This window comes from Tamandua tetradactyla, chromosome 2, assembly GCF_023851605.1.
Source record: "Tamandua tetradactyla isolate mTamTet1 chromosome 2, mTamTet1.pri, whole genome shotgun sequence".
NCBI classification, from domain to species: Eukaryota; Metazoa; Chordata; class Mammalia; order Pilosa; family Myrmecophagidae; genus Tamandua; species Tamandua tetradactyla.
This window is the reverse complement of record NC_135328.1, coordinates 47,177,806-47,200,896: the sequence shown is the minus strand read 5'-3', so window position 1 is coordinate 47,200,896 and position 23,091 is coordinate 47,177,806. Positions and strand designations below refer to the sequence as shown.

At 36.0% G+C, this 23,091-nt stretch overlaps 1 protein-coding gene and 1 pseudogene across 1 annotated transcript in view; both read left to right on the top strand.

Annotated features, from left to right (window-relative positions):
- The window catches only part of SCAI (suppressor of cancer cell invasion), a 224,139-nt gene that overhangs the window by 110,783 nt on the left and 90,265 nt on the right, over nt 1-23,091 (top strand). The window contains exons 4-6 of the mRNA XM_077144797.1: nt 3,545-3,640; nt 4,197-4,283; nt 5,922-6,020. Of these exons, the coding sequence (XP_077000912.1) occupies nt 3,545-3,640; nt 4,197-4,283; nt 5,922-6,020 (282 nt within the window). The remainder of the gene's footprint in view (nt 1-3,544; nt 3,641-4,196; nt 4,284-5,921; nt 6,021-23,091) is intronic.
- LOC143673501 (CCAAT/enhancer-binding protein gamma-like) lies at nt 6,034-12,958 on the top strand (annotated as a pseudogene).

Genomic DNA, 23,091 nt, shown 5'->3' with positions numbered 1-23,091 from the left:
AAGTATTGGCAAAGTCCCTTGAGGGGTAGGATTAAAAATATGGAATGATTAAACTTGACCATCACGAAATCCCCTGATACTGTGTCAAACTATAGGGACACTCAAATCAATAGACTATGCCATTATCTTGAGGCTTACTCTTGTGAAGCTTATCCAGGAAGGGAAGAAGCTTAGCCTACTATAGTTATGCCTAAGAGTTTACTTCAGGAGGCCCTCTTTTGTTGCTTAAATGTAGCCCAGCTCTACAAGTGAAATCCTTGCCCTCCCCCCTACGTGGGACGTGACATGCAGGGGTGAAAGTTTCCCTGGTAATGTAGGAAATGACTCCCAGGGATGAATCCAGACCTGGTACCATGGGATCAGCAATTCCATCATGACCAAAAAGGGTGTAAAAAGTGTAACTAATAAAATGTCAGTGGCAGAGAGAGTTCAAATAGAATCGAGAGGCTACTCTGGAGGTTGCTGTCACACAAGCTTCGATTAGACGTTGCTATGTATCGTAACCTGCCGAACTCCAATTAGGGCATTCCAGCCAATCCTAAAAGATACCTAGGGCAATCTGTTCTACAAGTAATTGTGGTGCTGTGCTTTGAAATTTATTGCATTTTTGTGTATATGTGATTTTTCACAAAAAAGAAAGAAAAAAAGTCCGTCGTGAAATATTTATTCCTTCTAGCCTCCTATATACTGGAGCAGGTAGAAGAAAAAGTCTGAGAGAATCGTTATGGTAGCCCATGACAAACTCTGGGGTCTGTCCTGTAACTACTTGTGGAAGAGTACTTTGAAAACTATTGCTTTTTTATGTCTTTACTTTGTATATATGTTATACTATACAATAAAAAAGTTCAAAAAATGTTTGTTGTCTCATTTTTATAGTAGTGAATAAACGTCCATCAGGAAGGGATTAGTTAAATAAATTTGTTCATTATATACTACATATATACATTGATAAATATTTTTGTAACTCTGAGTTCATTCAAGAAGCCTGATGTATTCTTAAGTTAAAAAAAAAGCAAAAGCAAAAAAAATGGCAAGTTGAAGAACATTTTATACAGACCATTTTATCCCATATGTTTAAAATAATAGAAAATGTCACAATGTACTTAAATGTGTGCATAGAAAAAGCATTTTTTAAAAAAATAATTGTTACCATGGTAACATACACACCATGACATTTCCCATTTTAAGCACTTTCAAGTGTACAATTCAGTGCTGTTAATCACATTTGCAATGTTGTGCTACCATCACCACCTACCATTACTAAAACGTTTTTATCACCCCAAATAGAAACTCTGTACCTATTAAGCATTAACTCTCCATTCCCCACTTCCAGCCAGCCCCTAGTAGTAGCCTGCAATCTTTCTGTCTGTATGAATATACATATAGTAGTTATTATATGTAAGTGAGGTTGTACAATATTTGTCATTTTGCGTTTGGTTTCTTTCACTGAACGTGATGTCTTCAGGTTTCACCCATGTTGCAATGTGTATTAGAATTTCATACCTTTTTATGATTGAATATTTCCATCGTGTGCGTATACATCCTTTTGTTTATTGATGGGTCTTGGGTTGCTTCCACCTTTTGGCTATTGTGAATAATGCTTCAGTGAACATTGGTGTACAGTTATATATGAGTCCTCACTTTCAATTGTTTTAATATTTACGTATAAGTAGAATAGAATTGTTGGGTCATATGGTAGTTATATGTTTAGCTTTTTGAGGAACAGGAAAACTTTTCCACAGCAGCTGCACCATTTTACATTCCCCCCAGCAGTGCATGAGGATCCTTCTTTCTGTGCATCCTCATCAGAACTTGTTTTCTGCTTTTTAACAAAAGCCTTTCTAATGGATATGAAGTGATATCTCACTGTGGGTTTTTTTTGTTGTTGTTGTTGTTTTCACATGGGCAGGTACCAGAAATCGAGCCTGGGTCTCCTGCATGGCAGGTGAGAACTCTGCCTGCTGAGTCACCGCAGCCCACCCATCTCACTGTGGTTTTGATTTGCATTTCCCTAATGGTGCCAGGAGTATTTTCTGCCATTTTTAAAGTTGTGCTTTTTTTCTTGATTTGGTACACACCCAGTTATTGCAACTGTTTATGTTTTCTGGAGCTCCAAGAAAGATGGGTTCTGTCAGTTTTTGCTAGTTGTTTAAAGCTTCTGAGTAGGGTGGGGCCCAAGGACATCTCACTCTTGGCAACAAGTGATGTCACTCTCACAAATTCATTTTCAACAATGGTGTTGTCTAGGAACTAGAATTGAAGAGAGAAAAAATGTTAATTTTTCACTTCTTGCTTTATACTTTTTATGGTATTTTTGTTTTCTAAGAGAAATTATTGTCAAAATTGGAGAACAGTAAAATTAAGGAAGAAAGGAAGCAAAAAGGGAAGGAAAGGAGGGTAGTTCTCTGTAAAAGATTGTAATGATTGTAGCATTATTTGCTTTTTGTCTATACATGCTGTTGAGAACTTCCCCACTGTCTCTGGGCTTGGCTGTGAGGTTTACTTTGGCCAATGCAACAATAGCAAACAGAATGCCAACAGAGGTCTGAAAAGAAAAATGCACATCATAGCTTGCCCTCTCTTTTTCGCTCTTGGGAACTTTGCAACTACCTTTCCGTGAGCAAACTTAAGCTAGCCTCTTGGAAGATGAGAAACAAATGACTCAGCCCCCTAGTCGCCAGTCATGAAACTCCTGGGCTTTTGAGAGAGGCCATCAACCAGCTGTTCACACTTGCATGATTGAGTCTGGTCGAGACCAACAGAATTGTCCAGCAAAGCCCAGTTCAAGTTGCCACTGACAGAATCATGAGTTATTTAAATGGTTTTTGTTTTACACTGTTGAGTTTTAGAGTGATTTGTTACCCCAACTGAATAGAATCCTATCTTGGGCAGTGGGAAAGGTGAAAATGCTGAAACATGTAACATCTCTTAAATATTCTCCTCAGACATGATATAGATAGCTTGCCACTATATTTCATTGGCCAAAGTAAGTTACATGGCCTGGCTAGTGTTAGTGAAGTAGGGAGGTATTTATCTCTCAAAGCATATACTGTAAATTACCAGGCCCAAAGCAGCCATGTATAGTTCTCTTATAGGGTGGGGATAGAATACTGGACCACAACAATTCTACCTACACATCCATGTTTAGATTTATTCCTTAAAGCAACATTTTTTGGAGTAATTCTGAACTGAGGGTAAGCATTGATAAGTGGGTGTAAACAGGTGAGTGTGTATAGAATCATCTAAGGAGAGAGAAGAGAAAGTCAGATACCTCAGGGAAGAGGTTTCTACAAAGGAGACTAAAAATGAGCTGAGAGGTAGGAGGAAATTAGGGAAGAACACATCCTTTAGGCTTCTTATAGAACTCTTTCTGCCACAAAATTATGATTTTCTTTTTCTAGAAAGCCTGAATGTAAGTGCTTCAAATCTATCATTTTTGTTGTCACAAGGTTTAATTTCCAAACAGCATAGAGATTTAAAGTTAATATGTATCCCCCCCCCAAAAAAAAACCCCAAATTAATATGTATCTATTTGTTGTTACAGAGATTTGCCACAATATGGACAGAAGCAGTGGCAGTCCTATTTTGGAAGAACTTTTGATGTTTATACCAAACTCTGGAAGTTCCAACAGCAACATAGGTAAAGGAATTTTACAGTTAAGGCAGATTTGTGAAGTACCCACTTTATATTAGTCACAGTTTTGACCTTTCCTATCTCACTACTCCTTTTCTCTTGTTGACTTTAAAATAATGTATTTCATCTTTATGACCCATATGAAAACAAATGGATTTATTTTCCTGGTTTTAAAATATAATGTTCTTACTGTATTTTAAGAGACATATGCTATATCCAAAAAGGCTCAGGTTAAGTAACTCTAACATAGGTGAGACAATTCATGGCTTCAGTCTAAAATAGTCTAAAATTGTTTATTGGCCAAAGTTATTTTTGGGTATTGCTACCAATTTGCATGACCATAGCTTGAAGAAGCCTCTTTTTATGTTTTGATTTACTTTGAATAGATGTTTTAATAAATGCTTTTAGAATTTAACTGAATGATTATGTTGAAGTCTCCTGAAAAATTCATGCATTTTTGCTGAGTTGGTTGGTGTTTTATTCCATTGAATTTACAGACTTGATTTTATTTTTTTAAATTTGTAGTCTCTTATTTCTGTTTCTTCTTTCCTATATAAAACAGACAAGTCTTGGATAATCGGTACGGCTTGAAGCGGTGGCAAATAGGTGAAATTGCTTCCAAGATTGGGCAGCTTTACTACCATTATTAGTAAGTGAATTGCACATGGAAAGAATAAAATGTTGTCCTGATTAAAACATACCGTACAGGATAAGTGGTAGATAGTATGCCCATGTGCTAGAAAGGTAAATCCTGAGTTAAAATGAAACCTTAAGAATGGAATGACTTCTAAATGTTGTGTTAGTTAATTTTTTTTAATTAATAAAAAAAAAAGAATGAAACCTTAATGGCTCAGATCAGATTGATCAAGACAACATCATTCCATAATCAGAATTATATTATTTGCTTCAAAAGCTAATCTTCCAAACAGTTTGTCTTGCTACATTTATTTATAACTCTTAAAGGAGTTTGGTCTTGGTTTTAGATAAATGATTTGTGCTGACTGGAGTTATAGTTTTATGGCTTTACTTAAATTTTTCATTTTGTTAATTTTTTTCATTTAAGAAAATAAACAATACAATTAGAATCACCAACAGTGGATATCTTAGTTAGCTTAGCCATAGGCATATTTAAATAAAGTATCCATATAATAATTGTAAAGCCTGTGTTTGCGTAGTAAGTTTCATGAACCTATTTAAAATTAAGGCAACAAGGAAAAAAATCTACATATTAAAATACCAAAGTTCTTAAATTCTAAATATTAAACACTAATTTGGATACCATTTGATTAGCTGTCAAAACTGTGAATGTTCTCAAAATATCAAGTAGAAAGTTCTTACAAATATCTGCATTGCTATAGTAATGATCAATGTTACTAATTGTTTTCCTGATTTCAGGAAAATATGAAGATGCAAATATTTTTACAGTTAACGTGGAAATCTTAGCCACCTAAAATGAATGGCTTTACTTAAATCTTGATAACATACAGGTATATATCATGACTTGTATGACTAAACAAGTGGTTTGGGGGATAGTACTTTAAGAACTCATACAATTAGGATATGTCTAAAATGTAACATTGGGTAGATAAAGATACTTTTGCTAGCTGGAGTAATAATATCTATATAATCCCATTCGTGCAACAAAGAGAGCTCCATTTAGAAGTCTAAATTTCATTATCATGAAGTAATATCAAATATTCAATAAAATGGCTTGAAATATTTATAACTTAAAAGGCAAAAAAAAATTCCTTTCTCTTCATAGACATTTTTCTTTTGGCATGTATCCAAAATTCCCACCATTAAAATCAGTCTCTTGAGTAGAATATTTTCTTAAGAAGGCCTTTGTAAAACTAGAAATGTTAAGCAGGGGGCTTAGCTCGTCATTATCCCCTAAGGATTAATATGGATTAGTTCATTTCTGAGTTCTGTGAGAAAACTGAAGAAATGGGGCAAAGAATGAGTGACTATGTATGAATTTGGGGAAGGCTGTCAAAGGTCTGATCTATGGTGGAAAATATTTAACTGGGTGGAATACTGTTTGGAGAGTCCCTTCAAAGAATTCTGTGTCCTTTGGATTGGCGTTGAATAAGACTACAGAGCAGGGGGGAGGGTTTTTCTTTTAATCATCATCATTATTTATAAATTCTGAGGGTGATATAATTATTGTCTTGCAGATTTGAATTCCTTCCCCTTAAGTAAAGTATAGAACAATAGTGGAACAAATACTTATCGTGGTGAAGCATTAGAGGCCCTCTCATATTTAAAATTAAAATTTTTTTCCTCATAGTTTACGCACATCTGAGACCAGCTATCTGAATGAGGCTTTCTCCTTCTATTCTGCAATCAGACAAAGATCGTATTATTCTCAAGTTAATAAAGAGGACAGGTATGCACCTATTATGTTTTTAGAAAGGTGAGGATAAAATACTCAAAATCTTTAGTCTGAAAATTATGCTGAAAAGCACATATTTGTTTATAATGTCATTCATTTAACCGGCTTTATTGAATCTTTACTATGTACTAGGCCTTCTTGAGCATACAATGGTATATAATTACCTAAAAACAATAAATGTTATAGATGTTGTAACAGGTGTCACAATACCAGGGTAGAATCAGAGCACAGAGGAGGGTTGAGGTCATTTCTTTATGAGAGATTAGGGTCACTCAAAGTTTCACAGAAAAGAAACAACTCCAGATGATCCTTACCTAATATCTTTGTTCTTTTTAGCCTGTGTTTGACCTAATGTTGATTCGTATACATTTAGAAGTCTGTTGACAATTGTTATGTGGTACGATAGTGAGAAAGGCTGCTGATGCTATTTGAATTTTCTTTTATAAATGTAATGTGATTTTTCAGTTGAATAGCCCCACTGAAAAATGAATTGTGTAGAATTCATTCTTTCCCAATAGAATTCTATTGAACACTTATTATATATCTGGTCTGGTGCGGTGGTAAATGCTTGGGTGGGAGAGGAAAAAAAGGAAAGAAATAAATGTGCTGTTTTCCCTTCAGAGGTTAAGCTTCTAATGAGGGTTACAGACATGTTTAGGCTGTATTAACTTCAGTTGAAGATGGAATTGTCGAAGAAATCAGGCTTCAAACTCTGTTCAGATGGTGCACGTGGCCCCATTGGGGTGGGAAGCCAGGGTGGCCCTGGCAGCAGGACAGGTGGGGGCTGCCAGTTTCATAGCCACTGCTGCTCTTGACAAATGCTTGTGCTGTGAGGCCTGGGTTGGATTGGGCCAGGGGGCAGATGGGCTGAAGGCAGAGGAGCATATCATGACTGTTGGCAACGCTTTCCGATCTTGAAGTGTTGGTTCATCCCTGGGGAATTAAATAACCATGGTGGCAAAACTGAGGCCCACAGAAGGGAACAGATATGCCCAGAGTGAAACAAAGCCAGAACAACAAAACTTGACCTGGTTCCTGATCTGTACTTCCAGACCATTGCTATCTGCGAGCTTGCCCAAGTTGACTACAGAAATGAGCTTCAAGGGCTAAAAATATAATCAGTACTGTGAAGATTTCTTGGCAGTTTGGTGTGGAAACCATTGATCACCTTGCTTGCATTTCTACCTGTTCTGTGTTGGCAATGGTTGATATTCTCAAATCAGAATATCAAAGCAACCCTGTACTCTGGGAGTGAATGGAATAAGTGTTGGTCATACTCAGGCACATGGTAGTGGCTCACAGCAGGCTCCTTAGCTGGTGCCCACTGGCCCTGGCAGAAGAAGCAAAGCTGTGCCTCCAAATAAGCAGAACAAAAAAAGTTCCCCTGTGGATTGAAACAGTGACAAATATTATCAACACAGAGAGGAACATGCCCGTGAAAAAGAGCTGATTGAAAAGCAAGCAGAAAGCACAGGATATGCTGAAATAAACAGCTCTGAGAATGAACAGTTGGAAGCAAAAATTAAATTGCTGACAAAGGAATTAAGTGTACTTAAAGATTTGTTTCTTGTGCATGGACACAACCTTGCAGACAACATTCAACCCCTTAGCATTGAAAATACTAAAACAAATTCTGATAACACAAGCCAGTAGACCTCACCCTTTTAAAACTTCATGTGTGACTTGAACATTAAAGGTGTGAGTTCTTATCACTCATATCAGTGGCTGAACATTGACTTGTTCCATTATTCAAAGTTGTTTTCTAGGATAGCGCTGAAGACTTCATTAGCTAAATATGTTAGCCATGTAATTGGAATATTTGATTTTAAATGATTAGGATTTTTGTGGGGATCAAAAACCAAAAATTTTTAAGTTGTAAAGTGAAAAAATGTCCTGGACCTTTACGTTCTTGATAAATCTTGACTTCCCCCCAAATGCTTCTTTTTAAGTTGGGCAAGAGGAATGGTAACTGGCAGGTCATGCAGAAGGTTCCTGGTTTTTAATAGCTATTTAACTGGATTGAGAAAAATTGAATGCCATCTATGTTAATATATTTATGATTTTGTTCTTAAATATGTATTAAAAATCCTTAGGGCAATAGAAAGCAATCACTTAGGAATTTGGAATGATTTTGTATATAACATAAACCCTATTGTAGCATAATGAGGACTATTTTCCCCAACAAGTACAAGTTGATTTTTAATAGTGATGATAGGTTAAGTAAAGAAATTCTATTACATTTTGAAGGTGTATGCAGCCAGTTGACTTAAAGATATAAATAACATTTAGGAAGCAAACAGATTTGGTTTTTTGTTTTTATAAAAGTATAGCCTGTTAGAATTATATTTTGGGACTACCTTGGGTTACTGGATTGGCATTATTTTGTTTCCTTAAAAAATTTCAATAGTTTAGATGTGCTTGTATACCAAAATTTTAGTTTCTGTAGATGCCAGTAAAGTATTTTTTCAGTATCATTTCTCAGCCTAGTTGGGTAACAAAGTGTTTTAACAGTGATCAGATAAGCTACTGATTAGTATTTGGAATATTAATTCTGCAGGTAGCTTTTCCTTTGTTTAAAATGACTGTCATGAGGCCGTGATTTCTAAAAGCAAATGTTTTTTGTGAAGGATGATTTTGGTATTTGATTGAATCAAATGATGATTATAAAAATATATAATTTCTCCATGCTGTCTCCCAAAATAAATGTTAAAAAAAAAACTTGAATGTGTAAGATTTTAACTTTTAACTTATTTCATTTAAATACATCTTTTCACATTGTTAAAAAATTTATGTTCAGATGGGGTCTCCTAGAGACTATTGCTTGCATTCCAAGAATTGTTGGCAGAGAGTTCAGTCAAACACAGAAGATCTGAATATTCTCTCTATCTCCAGAAACAGAACTCACATGTTATATAGTGAAAAGATTATCCTCTTTTAGCAGTGAAAGAAAGCATAGTTTTTATGTTTTTTCACAGAATACTTTGTGCTTATCTATCATAAGCTTTCTAGCTAAGCAGAGACATTTTTTTGGAAAACCTGATTCTTATAAATCCTCTTCATTCCTTTGCACATTTTGTTCAAACTTGTCTAGAATTTGCTTGATACAAGTAAGGCATGTAGATGTTGACTTCTGTATTTTACTCTTTGGTGTCTTTTTGTCATCACCTTACTTCATTCTTCTCAATTATTTTTTCTTTAGGTTTTCCTTAGGATTTGCCACACCATGTTTTCACTGCAGATATAGTTGCCCAACCCTAACTTCTTTTCATCCATGTTGTACAACTTGTCTTACTTCTTGGTGAGATAGATTGTATCTCTAAAAAAAAATGTAAAAGGGTTTTGTGTAACATTTAGTCAACATTAGAAATGTATTTAAGCAGAGTATTATTTTAAGCAATAGCAAAATAATTTGTATAATTCACTTTTCTGAATTTTCTAACTTGCCAAAAGGGAAATTGCTCCTGGGCCTCTTGGTATGGCCAAGAGGGGGTATGGCCAGATGCAAGTTCCTCTCAAGCACTATAAACCTGGGTGTGGCCTGCATAAGAAAAGGAGAAAAACTAGTGGAGGAAATTATCACTGAAAATTTCCAAACTCTTATGAAACACTTAATATTGCAGATCCAAGAAGTGTAGCGTACCCCAAACAGAATTGATCCAAATAAATGTACTCCAAGACACTTACTAATCAGCATATCAGATGTCAAAGAGAAAGTGAGAATCTTGAAAGCAGCAAGAGAAAAGCAATCCATCACATACAAGGGAAGTCCAATGAGACTATGCGTAGATTTCTCAGCAAAAACCATGGAGGTGAGAAGACAGTGGTATGATGTATTTAAGTTACAAAAAGAGAAAAAATTCTTGCCAACCAAGAATTCTATATCCAGGAAAATTGTCCAAAAATGAGGAGGAAATTAAAACATTTTCAGATGAAAAATCACTATAGAATTTGTGACCAAGAGACTGGCTCTGCAAGAAATACTAAAAGGAGTACTACAGACAGATAGGAAAAAACAAGAGAGAGAGGTGTGGAGAAGAGTGTAGTAATGAAGACTATCAGTAAAGGTAAAAAGAAGAAAAATTAGATATGACATATAAAATCCAAAAGACAAAATGGTAGAAGAAAGTACTGCCCGTAGAGTAATAACATGAAATGTTAATGGATTAAACTCCCCAATCAAAAGACATAGACTGGCAGAATGGATTTAAAAACAGGACCCATCTATATGCTGTCTACAGGAAATGCATCTTAGACCCAAAGATAAACTTAGGCTAAAAGTGAAAGGTTGGGAAAAGACATTCCATGCAAATAATAGTCAGAAAAGAGCAGGAGTAGCTATATTAATATCCAACAAATTAGACTTCAAATGTAAAACAGTTAAAAGAGACAAAGAAGAACACTGTGTATTAATAAAAGGAACAATTCAATAAGAAGACATAACAATCATAAATATTTTTATGCACCAAGCCAGAATGCTCCAAAGTACATGAGGCAAACACTGAAAAGAGAAGTAGACACATCTACCATAATAGTTGGAGACTTCAGTTCCCTACTCTCAATCAATGGACAGAACATCTAGACAGACCATCTAGACAGCACATCAATAAAGAAACAGATAATTTGAATAATACAATAAATGAGCTAGACTTCACAGACATTTATAGAACATTACACCCAAACAGCAGGATACACCTTTTTCTCAAGTGCTCATTATTATTCTCAAGGATAGACCATATGCTGGGTCACAAAGCAAGTCTCAATAAATTTTAAAAGACTGAAATCATACAAAACACTTTCTCAGATCATAAAGGAATGATGCTGGAGATCAATAATAGGCAGAATGCCAGAAAATTCACAAATATATGGAGGCTCAACAACACACTCTTAAACAACCAGTGGGTCAAGGAAGAAATTACAAGCGAAATCAGTAAATATCTTGAACCAAATGAAAATGAAAGCACAACATATTGAAATATGGGATGCAGCAAAAGCATTGCTAAAGGGGAAATTTATTGCCCTAAATGCCTATATCAAAAAAGAAGAAGGAGCAAAAATTGAGGAATTAAATATCCACTTGGAAGAATTGGAGAAAGAACAGCAAATGAACCCCAAAGTAAGCAAAAGGAAAGAAGTAATGAAGATTAGAGCAGAAATAAATGAAATTGAGAACATGAAAACAATAGAGAAAAACAACAAAACCAGAAGTTGGTTCTATGGAAAATCAATAAGATTGATGGCCTCTCTCTCTTAGTGAGGTTGACAAAAAGAAGAAGAGAAAGGATGCAAATAAATAAAATCAGAAATGGAAAAGGAAACATAACCACTGACCCCGCAGAAATAAAGGACATAATGAGAGGATGCTATGAACAACTTCATGCTAATCAACTCGACAATGTAGATGAAATGGACAACTTCCTAGAAAGGCATGAACAACCAACATTGACTCAAGAAGAACTCAATGACCTCAACAAACTGATCAGAAGTAAAGAAATTGAATCAGTCATTAAGAAGCTCTCAAAAAAGAAAAGCCCAGGACCAGATGGCTTCACATGTGAATTCTACCAAACATTCAAGAAAAAATTAGTGCCAATCATGCTCAAACTCTTCAAAAGAAAAAGTTGAAGGGGAGGGAAGTCTCCCTAACTCATTCTATGAAGCCAACATCACCCTCATACCAAAGCCAGACAAGGATATTACAAGAAAAGAAAATTACAGATCAATCTCTCTAATGAATATAGATGCAAAAATCCTCAACAAATTTCTTGCAAATCAAATCCAGTGGCACATTAAAAGAATTATACACCATGATCAACTAGGATTCATCCCAGGTATGCAAGGATGGTTCAACATAAGAAAATCAATTAATGTAATACACCATATCAACAAATCAAAGCAGAAAAACCATGATCATCTCAATTGATGCAGAAAAGGCATTTGACAAAATTCAATATCATTTCCTCTTGAAAACACTCCAAGGATAGGAATAGAAGGGAACTTCTTCAGCATAATAAAGGGACTATATGAAAAACCCACAGCTAACATCATCCTCAATGGGAAAAAACTGAAAACTTTCCCCCTAAGATTGGGAACAAGACAAGATATCCACTATCACCATTGTTATTCAGAATTGTGTTGGAAGATCTAGCCAGAGCAATTAGACAAGACAAAGAAATACAAGGCATCAAAATTGGAAAGGAAGAAGTAAAACTCTCACTGTTTGCAGATGATATGATACTATATGTCAAAAACCCTGAAAAATGCACAAAACTACTAGAGCTAATAAATGAGTACAGCAAAGTGGCAGGTTACAAGATCAACACTGAAAAATCTGTAGTGTTTCTATACACCAGCAACGAACAATCTGAAGGGGAAATTAAGAACAAAATTCTATTTACAATTGCAACCAAAAGAATAAAATATTTAGGAATAAATTTAACTAAAGATACAAAAGACTTATAAAGAAAACTACAAGAAAGTGTTAAAAGAAATCACAGAAGACATAAATAAATGGAAGGGCATACCGTGTTCATGGATTGGAAGTCTAAATATAGTTGTCAATTCTACCTAAATTGATTTGCAGATTCAATGCAATACCAATTAAAATCTCAGAAACTTACTTTTCAGAAATAGAAAAACCAATAACCAAATTTATCTGCAAGGGCAGGGTGCCCCAAATAGCTAAAAGTATCCTAAGAGGACTTCCGGAGAAGATGGCGGCTTAGTAAGACGCGCGGGTCTTAGTTCCTCCTCCAGAAAAGCAACTAAAGAAACAGAAACAATACGAAACAGCTCCCGGAGTCACGATAGAGACCAAAAAGACAGCGTACCCCATTCTGGAACAGCTGAACGGGCAGGGAGAATCTGCTGCGGTGAGATACCCGAGGGGCGCGCGTTTTCCCGGCCGGGGCGGCTGGCGACTGGGGTCCCCTCCACGCACGTGGCTCCCCGGTCTGACTGGGAACGTTGGATAGCGGGGCCCTCCCGTCACGCTTGGCGTTTCGGGCCAGCTGGGCAATTAGGACCGGCACTCTCCCAAGCCGCGGCAGCCAGCGACCCCCGCCTCCACGCGCGGTTTCCCGGGCCGACTGCCCCGCAGACAGACGAGCGCCACGAGCGCCACCTACTGGGCAGGAAAAGAAAAACAGAGCCCAGAGATTTCACAGAAAAACCTTTCAACCAGCTGGGTCCCACACCCAGGGAAATCTGATCAAATGCCCAGACACCAGCAGAAAATAATGGATGACACTCGGAAAATTGAAGATATGGCCCAGTCAAAGGAACAAACCAATAGTTCAAATGAGATACAGGAGCTGAGACAACTAATGCTGAATATACGAACAGAAATGGAAAAACTGTTCAAAAACCAAATCAATAAATTGAGGGAGGACATGAAGAAGACATGGGCTGAACAAAAAGAAGAAATAGCATATCTGAAAAAACAAATCACAGAACTTATGGGAGTGAAGGACAAAGAAGAAAAAATGGAAAAAACAATGGATACCTACAATGGTAGATCTAAAGAGACAGAAGCTACAATTAGTGAACTGGAGGATGGAACATCTGAATTCCAAAAAGAAACAGAAACTATAGGGAAAAGAATGGAAAAACTTGAGCAGGGGATCAGGGAACTGAATGACAATATGAAGCGCACAAATATACGTGTTGTGGGTGTCCCAGAAGGAGAAGAGAAGGGAAAAGGAGGAGAAAAACTAATGGAAGAAATTATCACTGAAAATTTCCCAACTCTTATGAAAGACCTAAATTTGCAGATCCAAGAAGTGCAGCGCACCCCAAAGAGAATAGGCCCAAATAGGCGTTCTCCAAGACACTAGTTAGAATGTCAGAGGTCAAAGAGAAAGAGAGGATCTTGAAAGCAGCAAGAGAAAAACAATCTGTCACATACAAGGGAAACCCAATAAGACTATGTGTAGATCTCTCAGCAGAAACCATGGAAGCTAGAAGACAGTGGGATGATATATTTAAATTACTAAAAGAGAAAAACTGCCAACCAAGACTCCTATATCCAGCAAAATTGTCCTTCAAAAATGAAGGAGAAATTAAAACATTTATAGACAAAAAGTCACTGAGAGAATTTGTGACCAAGAGACCAGCTCTGCAAGAAATACTAAAGGGAGCACTAGAGTCAGATGCGAGAGGACAGAAGAGAGAGGTATGGAGTAAAGTGTAGAAAGAAGGAAAATCAGATATGATATATATAATACAAAAGCCAAAATGGTAGAGGAAAATATTATCCAAACAGTAATAATACTAAAAGTTAATGGACTGAATTTCCCAATCAAAAGACATAGAATGGCAGAATGGATTACGACCCAGCAATACCACTGCTAGGTATCTACTCAAGGGACTTAAGGGCAAAGACACAGACGGACATTTGCACACCAGTGTTTATAGCAGCATTATCTACAATTGCAAAGAGATGGAAACAGCCAAAATGTTCATCAACAGACAAGTGGCTAAACAAACTGTGGCGTATACCTACGATGGAATATTATGCAGCTTTAAGACAGACTAAACTTATGAAGCATGTAATAACATGGATGGACCTAGAGAACATTATGCTGAGTGAGTCTAGCCCAAAACTAAAGGACAAATACTGTAAGGTCCCACTGATGTGAACCGACATTCGAGAATCAGCTTGGAATATATCATTGGTAACAGAGACCAGCAGGAGTTAGAAACAGGGTAAGATAATGGGTAATTGGAGCTGAAGGGATACAGACTATGCAACAGGACTAGATACAAAAACTCAAAAATGAACAGCACAATAATACCTAAGTGTAATGTAACTAGGTTGGAACACTGAATGAAGCTGCACCTGAAATATGGTTTTTTGTTTGTTTGTTTGTGTGTTTGTATCTTTTGTTTTTGTTTTTTTTCTTTTTCCTTTTTATATACATATATATTTTATTAGTATTATTATTTTAATTCTCTTCTCTATATTAACATTCTATATCTTTTTCTGCTGTTTTGCTAGTTCTTTTCCTAAATCGATGCAAATGTACTAAGAAATGATGATCATACATCTATGTGATGATACTAAGAATTACTGAGTGCATTTGTAGAATGGAATGATTTCTAAATGTTGTGTTAATTTCTTTTCTTTTTTTTGATTAATAAAAAAAAATTAAAAAAAAAAAAGTGTCCTAAGAAAGAAAAGTCAGAGGTCTCATGTTACCTGACTTTAAGGCATATTATGAAGCTACAGTGGTCAAAACACCACAGTACTGGCATAAAGATAGATATACTGACCAATGGAATCAAATAGAGTGTGCAGATATAGACCCTCCCATCTATTGGACAATTGATCTTTGATAAAGCAGTCAAGTCAACTCACCTGGGACAGAACAGTCTCTTCAATAAATGATGCATAGAGAAGTGGATATCCACAGCAAAAGAATGAAAGAGGATCCATATCTCACATCCTAGATAAAATGGATCAAGGACCTAAACATTAGATCTAATACCATAAAACTTTTAGAAGAAAATGTAGGGAAATGTCTTATAAATCTTATAACAGGAGGTGGTTTTGTAGATCTTACACCCAAAGCATGAGCATTGATGAAAGAAATAAATAAATGGTAACTTCTCAAAATTAAACACTTTTGTGCATCGAAGAACTTCGTTGAGAAATAAAACGACAGCCTACACAATGGGAGACAATATTTGGAAACAATATATCAGATAAAGTGTCTAGTATCCAGAATATATAAAGAGATTGTTCAGCTCAACAACAAAAAGACAGACAACCCACTTACAAAATGGGCAAAAGATTTGAACAGACACTTCTCAGAAGAGGAAATACAAATGGCCAAAAGGCACATGAAAAGATGCTCAGCTTCTCTGGCTTTTAGGGAAATGCAAATCAAAACCACGAGATATCATCTCACACCCACCATAATGGCCATTATCAATAAAACAGAAAACGACAAGTGCTTGGAGAGGATGTGGAGAAAGAGGCACACTTATCCACCGTTGATGAGAGTTTCAAATGGTACAGTTGCTGTGGAAGGCAGTTTGGCGGTTCTTCAGGAAGCTAAGTATAGAATTGCCATATGACCCAGCAATACCATTAGGTATCTACTCAGAGAACATGAGGACAAAGACACAAATGGACATTTGCACACCAATGTTTATAGCAGCGTTATTTACATTAGTTACAATAGAAACAGCTAAAATGCCCATCAACAGATGCGTGGTTCAACAAGCTGTGGTATATACATAAGATGGAATATTACGCAGCTGTAAGACAAAATAAAGTTATGATGTATGTAACAACATGGAAAGAACTTAAGGGCATTATGCTGAGTGAGATCATCCAGAAACAAAAGGACAAATACTGTATGGTTTCACTGATATGAACTAATATTAATGAATGAACTTGGAGAATTTCAGTTAAAAGCAGAAGTCATCAGGAGATAGAAATAGGGTAGATATTGGGTAATTGAAGTTGAAGGGATACAGATTGTGTAACAGGACTGATTGTAAAAATTCATAAATGGATAGCACAATACTATCTTGATTTTAGCACAATAATGTTAGAATACTTAATTAAGCTGAATGTGAGAATGATCAAGGGAGGATGCCTGGGGGCACAAATGAAAATAGAGGGAAACATACGATAAAGACTGAGATGGTATGATCTAGGAATGCCTAGAGTGTACAATGATAGTGACTAAATGTACAGACTTAAAAATGTTTTTGCATGAGAAAGAACAAAGGAATGTCAGTATTGCAGGGTGTTGAAAATAGATGGTTATTCATTTTTTAAAACTTTAACTTATGTGTGAGACTGAAGCAAAAAATGTTTATTTGGTACAAAATTTATATTTTGACTAGTGCATTTCCTAATATAACTTAGGTGGATGGCTTAATTGAACACTGTAAGTACGTGGAACCTTAAGTAGGGCATGAGATTTTGTAGGTTTGTCCAGAGTGGTGCCTTGATAAATCCCAGAGTGATTTGAACAGTGAATAATAAAGTATTTGCAAAGTCCCCTTGGGGGAATCTGAGAAAGGGGGAAAACTTCCCCAAGTAGAGAATTCTTGATACTTCCCCAAGTAGAGAATTCTTGATATTCTGACAGGCAGTGGGGACAACCAAAGCAAGAGGTGGAGCCCTCAATCTGGGGGTTTGTTCATATGAATCTTAACCCCACAAAGGATAGGCTAAGCCTACTTAAAATTAGGCCTAAAAGTCTCCCCCAGAGAATCTCTTTTGTTGTTCAGATGTGGCCTCTCTCTCTCTCTCTCTCAGCCAACATGACAAGCAAACTCACTGCCTTCCCCCTCTCTACATGGGACATGACTCCCAGGTGTGTAGACCTTCCTGGCAACGTGGGACAGAAATCCTAGAATAAGTTGGGATACAGCATCAAAGGATTGAGAAAACTTTCTCAACCAAAAGGGGGAAGGATGAAATGAGATAAAATAAAGTGTCAGTGGCTGAGACATTCCAAACTGAGTTGAGAGGTTATCCTGGAGGTTATTCTTTTTTTTTTTTTTTTTTAATCCCAATAGTTTTATTTGTATTTTTTTTTTATTAATTAAAAAAAGAATTAACAAAACAATTAGAAATCATTCCAATCTACATGTACAATCAGTAATTCTTAATAACATCACATAGTTGCATATTCATCATTTCTTAGTACATTTGCATCGATTTAGAAAAAGAAATAAAAAGACAACAGAATAAGAATTAAAACAATAATAGAAAGAAAAAAAAAACAAAAAAAACAAAAACAAAAAACCTATACCTCACATGCAGCTTCATTCAGTGTTTTAACATAATTGCATTACAATTGGGTAGTATTGTGCTGTCCATTTCTGAGTTTTTATATCCAGTCCCGTTGTACAGTCTGTATCCCTTCATCTCCAATTATCCCTTCTCTTTTTTTTTTTTTTTTAATTAACGGAAAAAAAGAAATTAACCCAACATTTAGAGATCATACCATTCTACACATGCAATCATTAATTCTTAACATCATCACATAGATGCATGATCATCATTTCTTAGTACATTTGCATTGGTTTAGAAGAACTAGCAACATAACCGAAAAAGATATAGAATGTTAATATAGAGAAAAAAATAAAAGTAATAATAGTAAAATCAAAACAAAACAAAACAAAACAAAACAAAAACCTATAGCTCAGATGCAGCTTCATTCAGTGTTTTGACATGATTACTTTACAATTAGGTATTATTGTGCTGTCCATTTTTGAGTTTTTGTATCTAGTCCTGTTGCACAGTCTGTATCCCTTCAGCTTCAATTACCCATTGTCTTACCCTGTTTCTAACTCCTGCTGAACTCTGTTACCAATGACATATTTCAAGTTTATTCTCGAATGTCCGTTCACATCAGTGGGACCATACAGTATTTGTCCTTTAGTTTTTGGCTGGATTCACTCAGCATAATATTCTCTAGGTCCATCCATGTTATTACATGGTTCATAAGTTTATCTTGTCTTAAAGCTGCATAATATTCCATCGTATGTATATACCACAGTTTGCTTAGCCACTCTTCTGTTGATGGAGATTTTGGCTGTTTCCATCTCTTTGCAATTGTAAATAATGCTGCTATAAACATTGGTGTGCAAATGTCCGTTTGTGTCTTTGCCCTTAAGTCCTTTGAGTAGATACCTAGCAATGGTATTGCTGGGTCGTATGGCAATTCTATATTCAGCTTTTTGAGGAACTGCCAAACTGCCTTCCACAGTGGTTGCACCCTTTGACATTCCCACCAACAGTGGATAAGTGTGCCTCTTTCTCCGCATCCTCTCCAGCACTTGTCATTTTCCGTTTTGTTGATAATGGCCATTCTGTTGGGTGTGAGATGATATCTCATTGTGGTTTTGATTTGCATTTCTCTAATGGCCTGGAGGTTATTCTTATGCATTATATTGTTATCACCTTTTTAGTTAAGGTATAATGGAGAGACTGGAGGGAACTGCCTGAAAATGTAGAGCTGTGTCCCAGTAGCCATGTTTCTTGAAGATGATTGTGTAATGATAATAGCTTTTGCAATGTGACAGTGTGATTGTGAAAACCTTGTGTCTGATGCTCCTTTTATCTACGGTATGGGCAGATGAGTAAAATGCATGGATTAAAAATAAATAATTGGGGGACAAATATTAAAATAAACTTAATAGATTGAAATGCTAGTGATCAATGAAAGGGAGGGGTAAGGGGTATGGTATGTAGGATTTTTTTTTCTGTTTTCTTTTTATTATTTTTTCTGAATTGATGCAAATTTTTTAAGAAATGATCATGATGGTGAATATACCACTATGTGATGATATTGTGAGTTATTGATTACATATCAAAAATGGAGTGATCATATGGTAAGAATATTTGTGTTTGATGTTGTTATATTGAATAAAGAAAAAAATAAAAGTGTGTAACTGACCTGTGAGAGCCTTCTCCACCACATTAGAGCGGCCCTGGTTGCAGAAGCCGAGGAACTGAGAAACTGGAGCCTGGCTTGGAGGCATGGAGCCTGCAGGAGTACACGGACTGAAGCCAGGGACTAGGAAGCTGTTGTCAGCAGGCTATGGGTACTAACCTCCATACCCAGGCTACCCATGCCACCTGCCCATAATGTTTCACAGCCTCACCCCCTGCCTCCAAGCTCTACGCATCAGTTTATGGTGTTTGTAGTCCCATGCATGCAAACGGGCCCCCAGTCACATCTTTCAGCTCTGGGAACTTTAGTTTACAGCAGTCCTAGACCCACACATGCACTTGGCCTTCAGTCACACTTCCCAGCTCTGAGAAAACGCTGACCTGCACTACCAGATCATATCTGCGCCCAACCCATGAAGGTATGACACGGACCTGCTACCATAGCTCTACGCATGCACACAAAGGGCCCCACACCCTAGATCAATGCATACCAGGGTTACGCCTCGCCGACTGGTGCACCTACACCGCTGCATATTCCATGGCCACTGGGCACCCACGTTCACAAGCACCAGCGTATCATCGTCAGCCTGTGCCTATGCCTGTGCCCCAATGAATCACCTCACTGTTGTGCCTTGCCCATACCCTGCTCCCTGCTGCACATCCATCCTGCAAACACAAGGCCTTAGACTACTGAAAGCAATCAACTTCCAAAGTAAATCAATCAAGATATTTACATGTGACAAAAACAGAAGATCACTGAGCATATCACAATGCAGTTATCGCTCTGCCTAATGACCGAATTAAAACACCAGACATTGAAACAACTAATCAAAGATGTTCACACCTCTGCTTAAATAAGTAAGTGGGATGGCAAATTTACGTAAAGGAGATGTGGAAGACAGTAGAAGAGCATAAAGAGGAATTTGAAAGACTAAGTAGGAAAATAGTGTATATCACAGAGATTAAAGACTGTTGACCAAATAAAAAACATACTGGAGGCACACGACACCAGATTTGAAGAAACAGAAGAAAGGATAAACGATATAGAAGATAGGATAACTGACTTCAAAGACTCAAAACGGCAAATGGCAAGAAAGAAAAATTTGAATTGGCTCTCAGGGAAATGATAGACCAAAAAAAGCGCACAAATATAAGAATCATTGGTGACCCAGAAGAAGAGAAGAGTAAAGGGGTAGGAAGAGTAGTTGAGGATACAAAGGGGGAAAACTTCCTAACCCTCATAAAGGACATAAATATACAAGTCAAAGAAGCCCAACAAACTCCAAACAGAATAAATCCAAATAGGCCTTCCCCAAGACACATACTAATCAGTCTTTTTTTTCCCAAAAAAAAAAAGAAAAAGTCGATGTGACAGGGTGGTGTGACAGTGACTCAGTGGCAGAATTCTCACCTGCCACGCTGAAGTCCTGGGTTTGATTCCTGGTGCCTGCCCAAGAGAAAAAAAAAGCCAATTTTGATGATAAAAAAATATTTAAGCCTTCTAGCCTACTATATTCTGGAGCAGCAGAATCGTATGGCAGCCCATGACAAATTCTGGGATCTGTCCTTTAAGTACATGTTGTAGAGTGCTTTGAAAACTATTGCTTTTTTATTTCTTTGCTTTGTATATATGTTATACTACACAATAAAATAAATAAAAAATATAATGAAAAAATCTTAATTAAAAACAAGTGATTTTAATACCGTGGTCAACTTTATGCTAATAAATTGTTTTTCCTGTGTCTGATTATAATAGTATGAGAGTTATGCTAGACTTATGAAATAAATTGGGTTCTGTTCTCCTGTTTTCTGAAATAGATTATGGTAGAATTGATATTATTTCCTCCTTAAATGTTTAATGTGATTTGCCAGTGAAACCATCTGGGCCTGGAGTTTTCCTTGTGGAAAGGTTTATAACAAAGACCTCAATTTCTTCCTTTTTTAAAAAATATTTTTATTGAGAAATCTTCACACACATGTATTCCACACATAGCGTACAATCAGTGGCTCACAATAGCATCACATAGTTGTGTATTCATCACCATGATAATTTTTTAGAACATTTGCATGACTCCAGAAAAAAAATAAAAAGAAAAAACTCATACATACCATCATACCATACCCATTACCCCTTCCTCTCATTGACCACTAGTATTTCCATCTATCCAATTTATTTTTTACTTCCATGTGCCCAGTTTATTTGTCTCCCTATTAATTATTTATTTTTTTATTTATATGTTTTACTCATCTCTCCATACCCTGGATGAAAGGAGCATCAGATAAAAGTGAAATCAATTTCTTTAATAGATATGGAATGATTTAGATTATTTGTTTTTTCTTGAGTACTTCTGTAATTTATGTTTTTCGAAGAATTGGCTTATTTCATCTATGTTGTTGAATTTTTAAGCATGGAGTTTTTCCATTCCCTTAAGAGAACTTTTTTCTCTGGAACTATAACTCATCTCAAATTTTGAAATCTGTTCTATAACTGCTTGTTCCAATGTACTTTGAAATTTATTGGGTGTTTTTGTATGTATGTTATATTTAACAATAGAAAATGTTACACAAAATAAAAAAAGATAGTTGATATATAAAAAATGATTGCAGCAAGATAATGAAAAATTTAAATGTCTGAGAGAAAAAAAATCAGCTGAATTCCAAATCTAGCTAAAATGCTCTTCAATAATTAAGGTGAAATAAAGACATTTTCATATAAAGAGAAACTGAGAAAGTTGTAAATTATATTAGAAGAATTGCTAATGCTGTCCTTGAGTCAGAGGGAAATGATACTGTATGGAAACTCACATATACGGGAGGTAACCAGTAGCATGAGATTGTGTTTTCTTCCATCTTGTTATTTACTTAAAAGATAACAGACCATTTTGTTATAACTGGAGGCTGGCATAAATAATATATGTGGGATTAAAAGATACAGCAACAATTATACAAAAGATTGGGGAAGGGAAATGGAATTGCACAGTTGTAAGGTTATATTTATGATGCAAGATTTGGAAAACAGGAAATGAAGTTGGATATGTCAAGTTTGAATTGATAAGGGATAAGTATAAACTGTCAGATGTGAAAAGGTACAATTTTTATTGTAATTGCCTTTGAACAGTTAAGTACTCATATTGCTACTCCTGCTTCAACTATGTGAGGAAAACTAACAAAGAAAACTAAGATCCAAATAGAGATTATGTAATAGAACACTAAAAAATATTCATTTAACCCAAAGGAAGGCAGGAAAGGAACAATAGAGGAAACAACAACAAAAAAAATCAAATTGCAAGGTGGTAGACTCTAACCCAGCCATATCAATAATGACATTTAATATAATTGGTCTAAATACCAGAAGTACAAATCAGTGAGTGTAAAAGTGGTTAAAATGCTACATCTAACTATATACTGGGCACAAAAGGTGCATTTAAATAAAAAGGTATAGATCGAAAGTAGAAGGATGGAAAAAGATACGATATACAAACAGTAAGCATAAGAAAGTGGCTTTACTATATTAGTATCGGAAAAATGAAACTTCAAGACAAATAATGACCTTCTTAGATCTCCTATTCTTTCTTTTTTTTTTTTTTGCCTGTTGTCTAATCTTACTATGATCTTTCTCTAGGAATTCTCCCCTGACCCTAGATC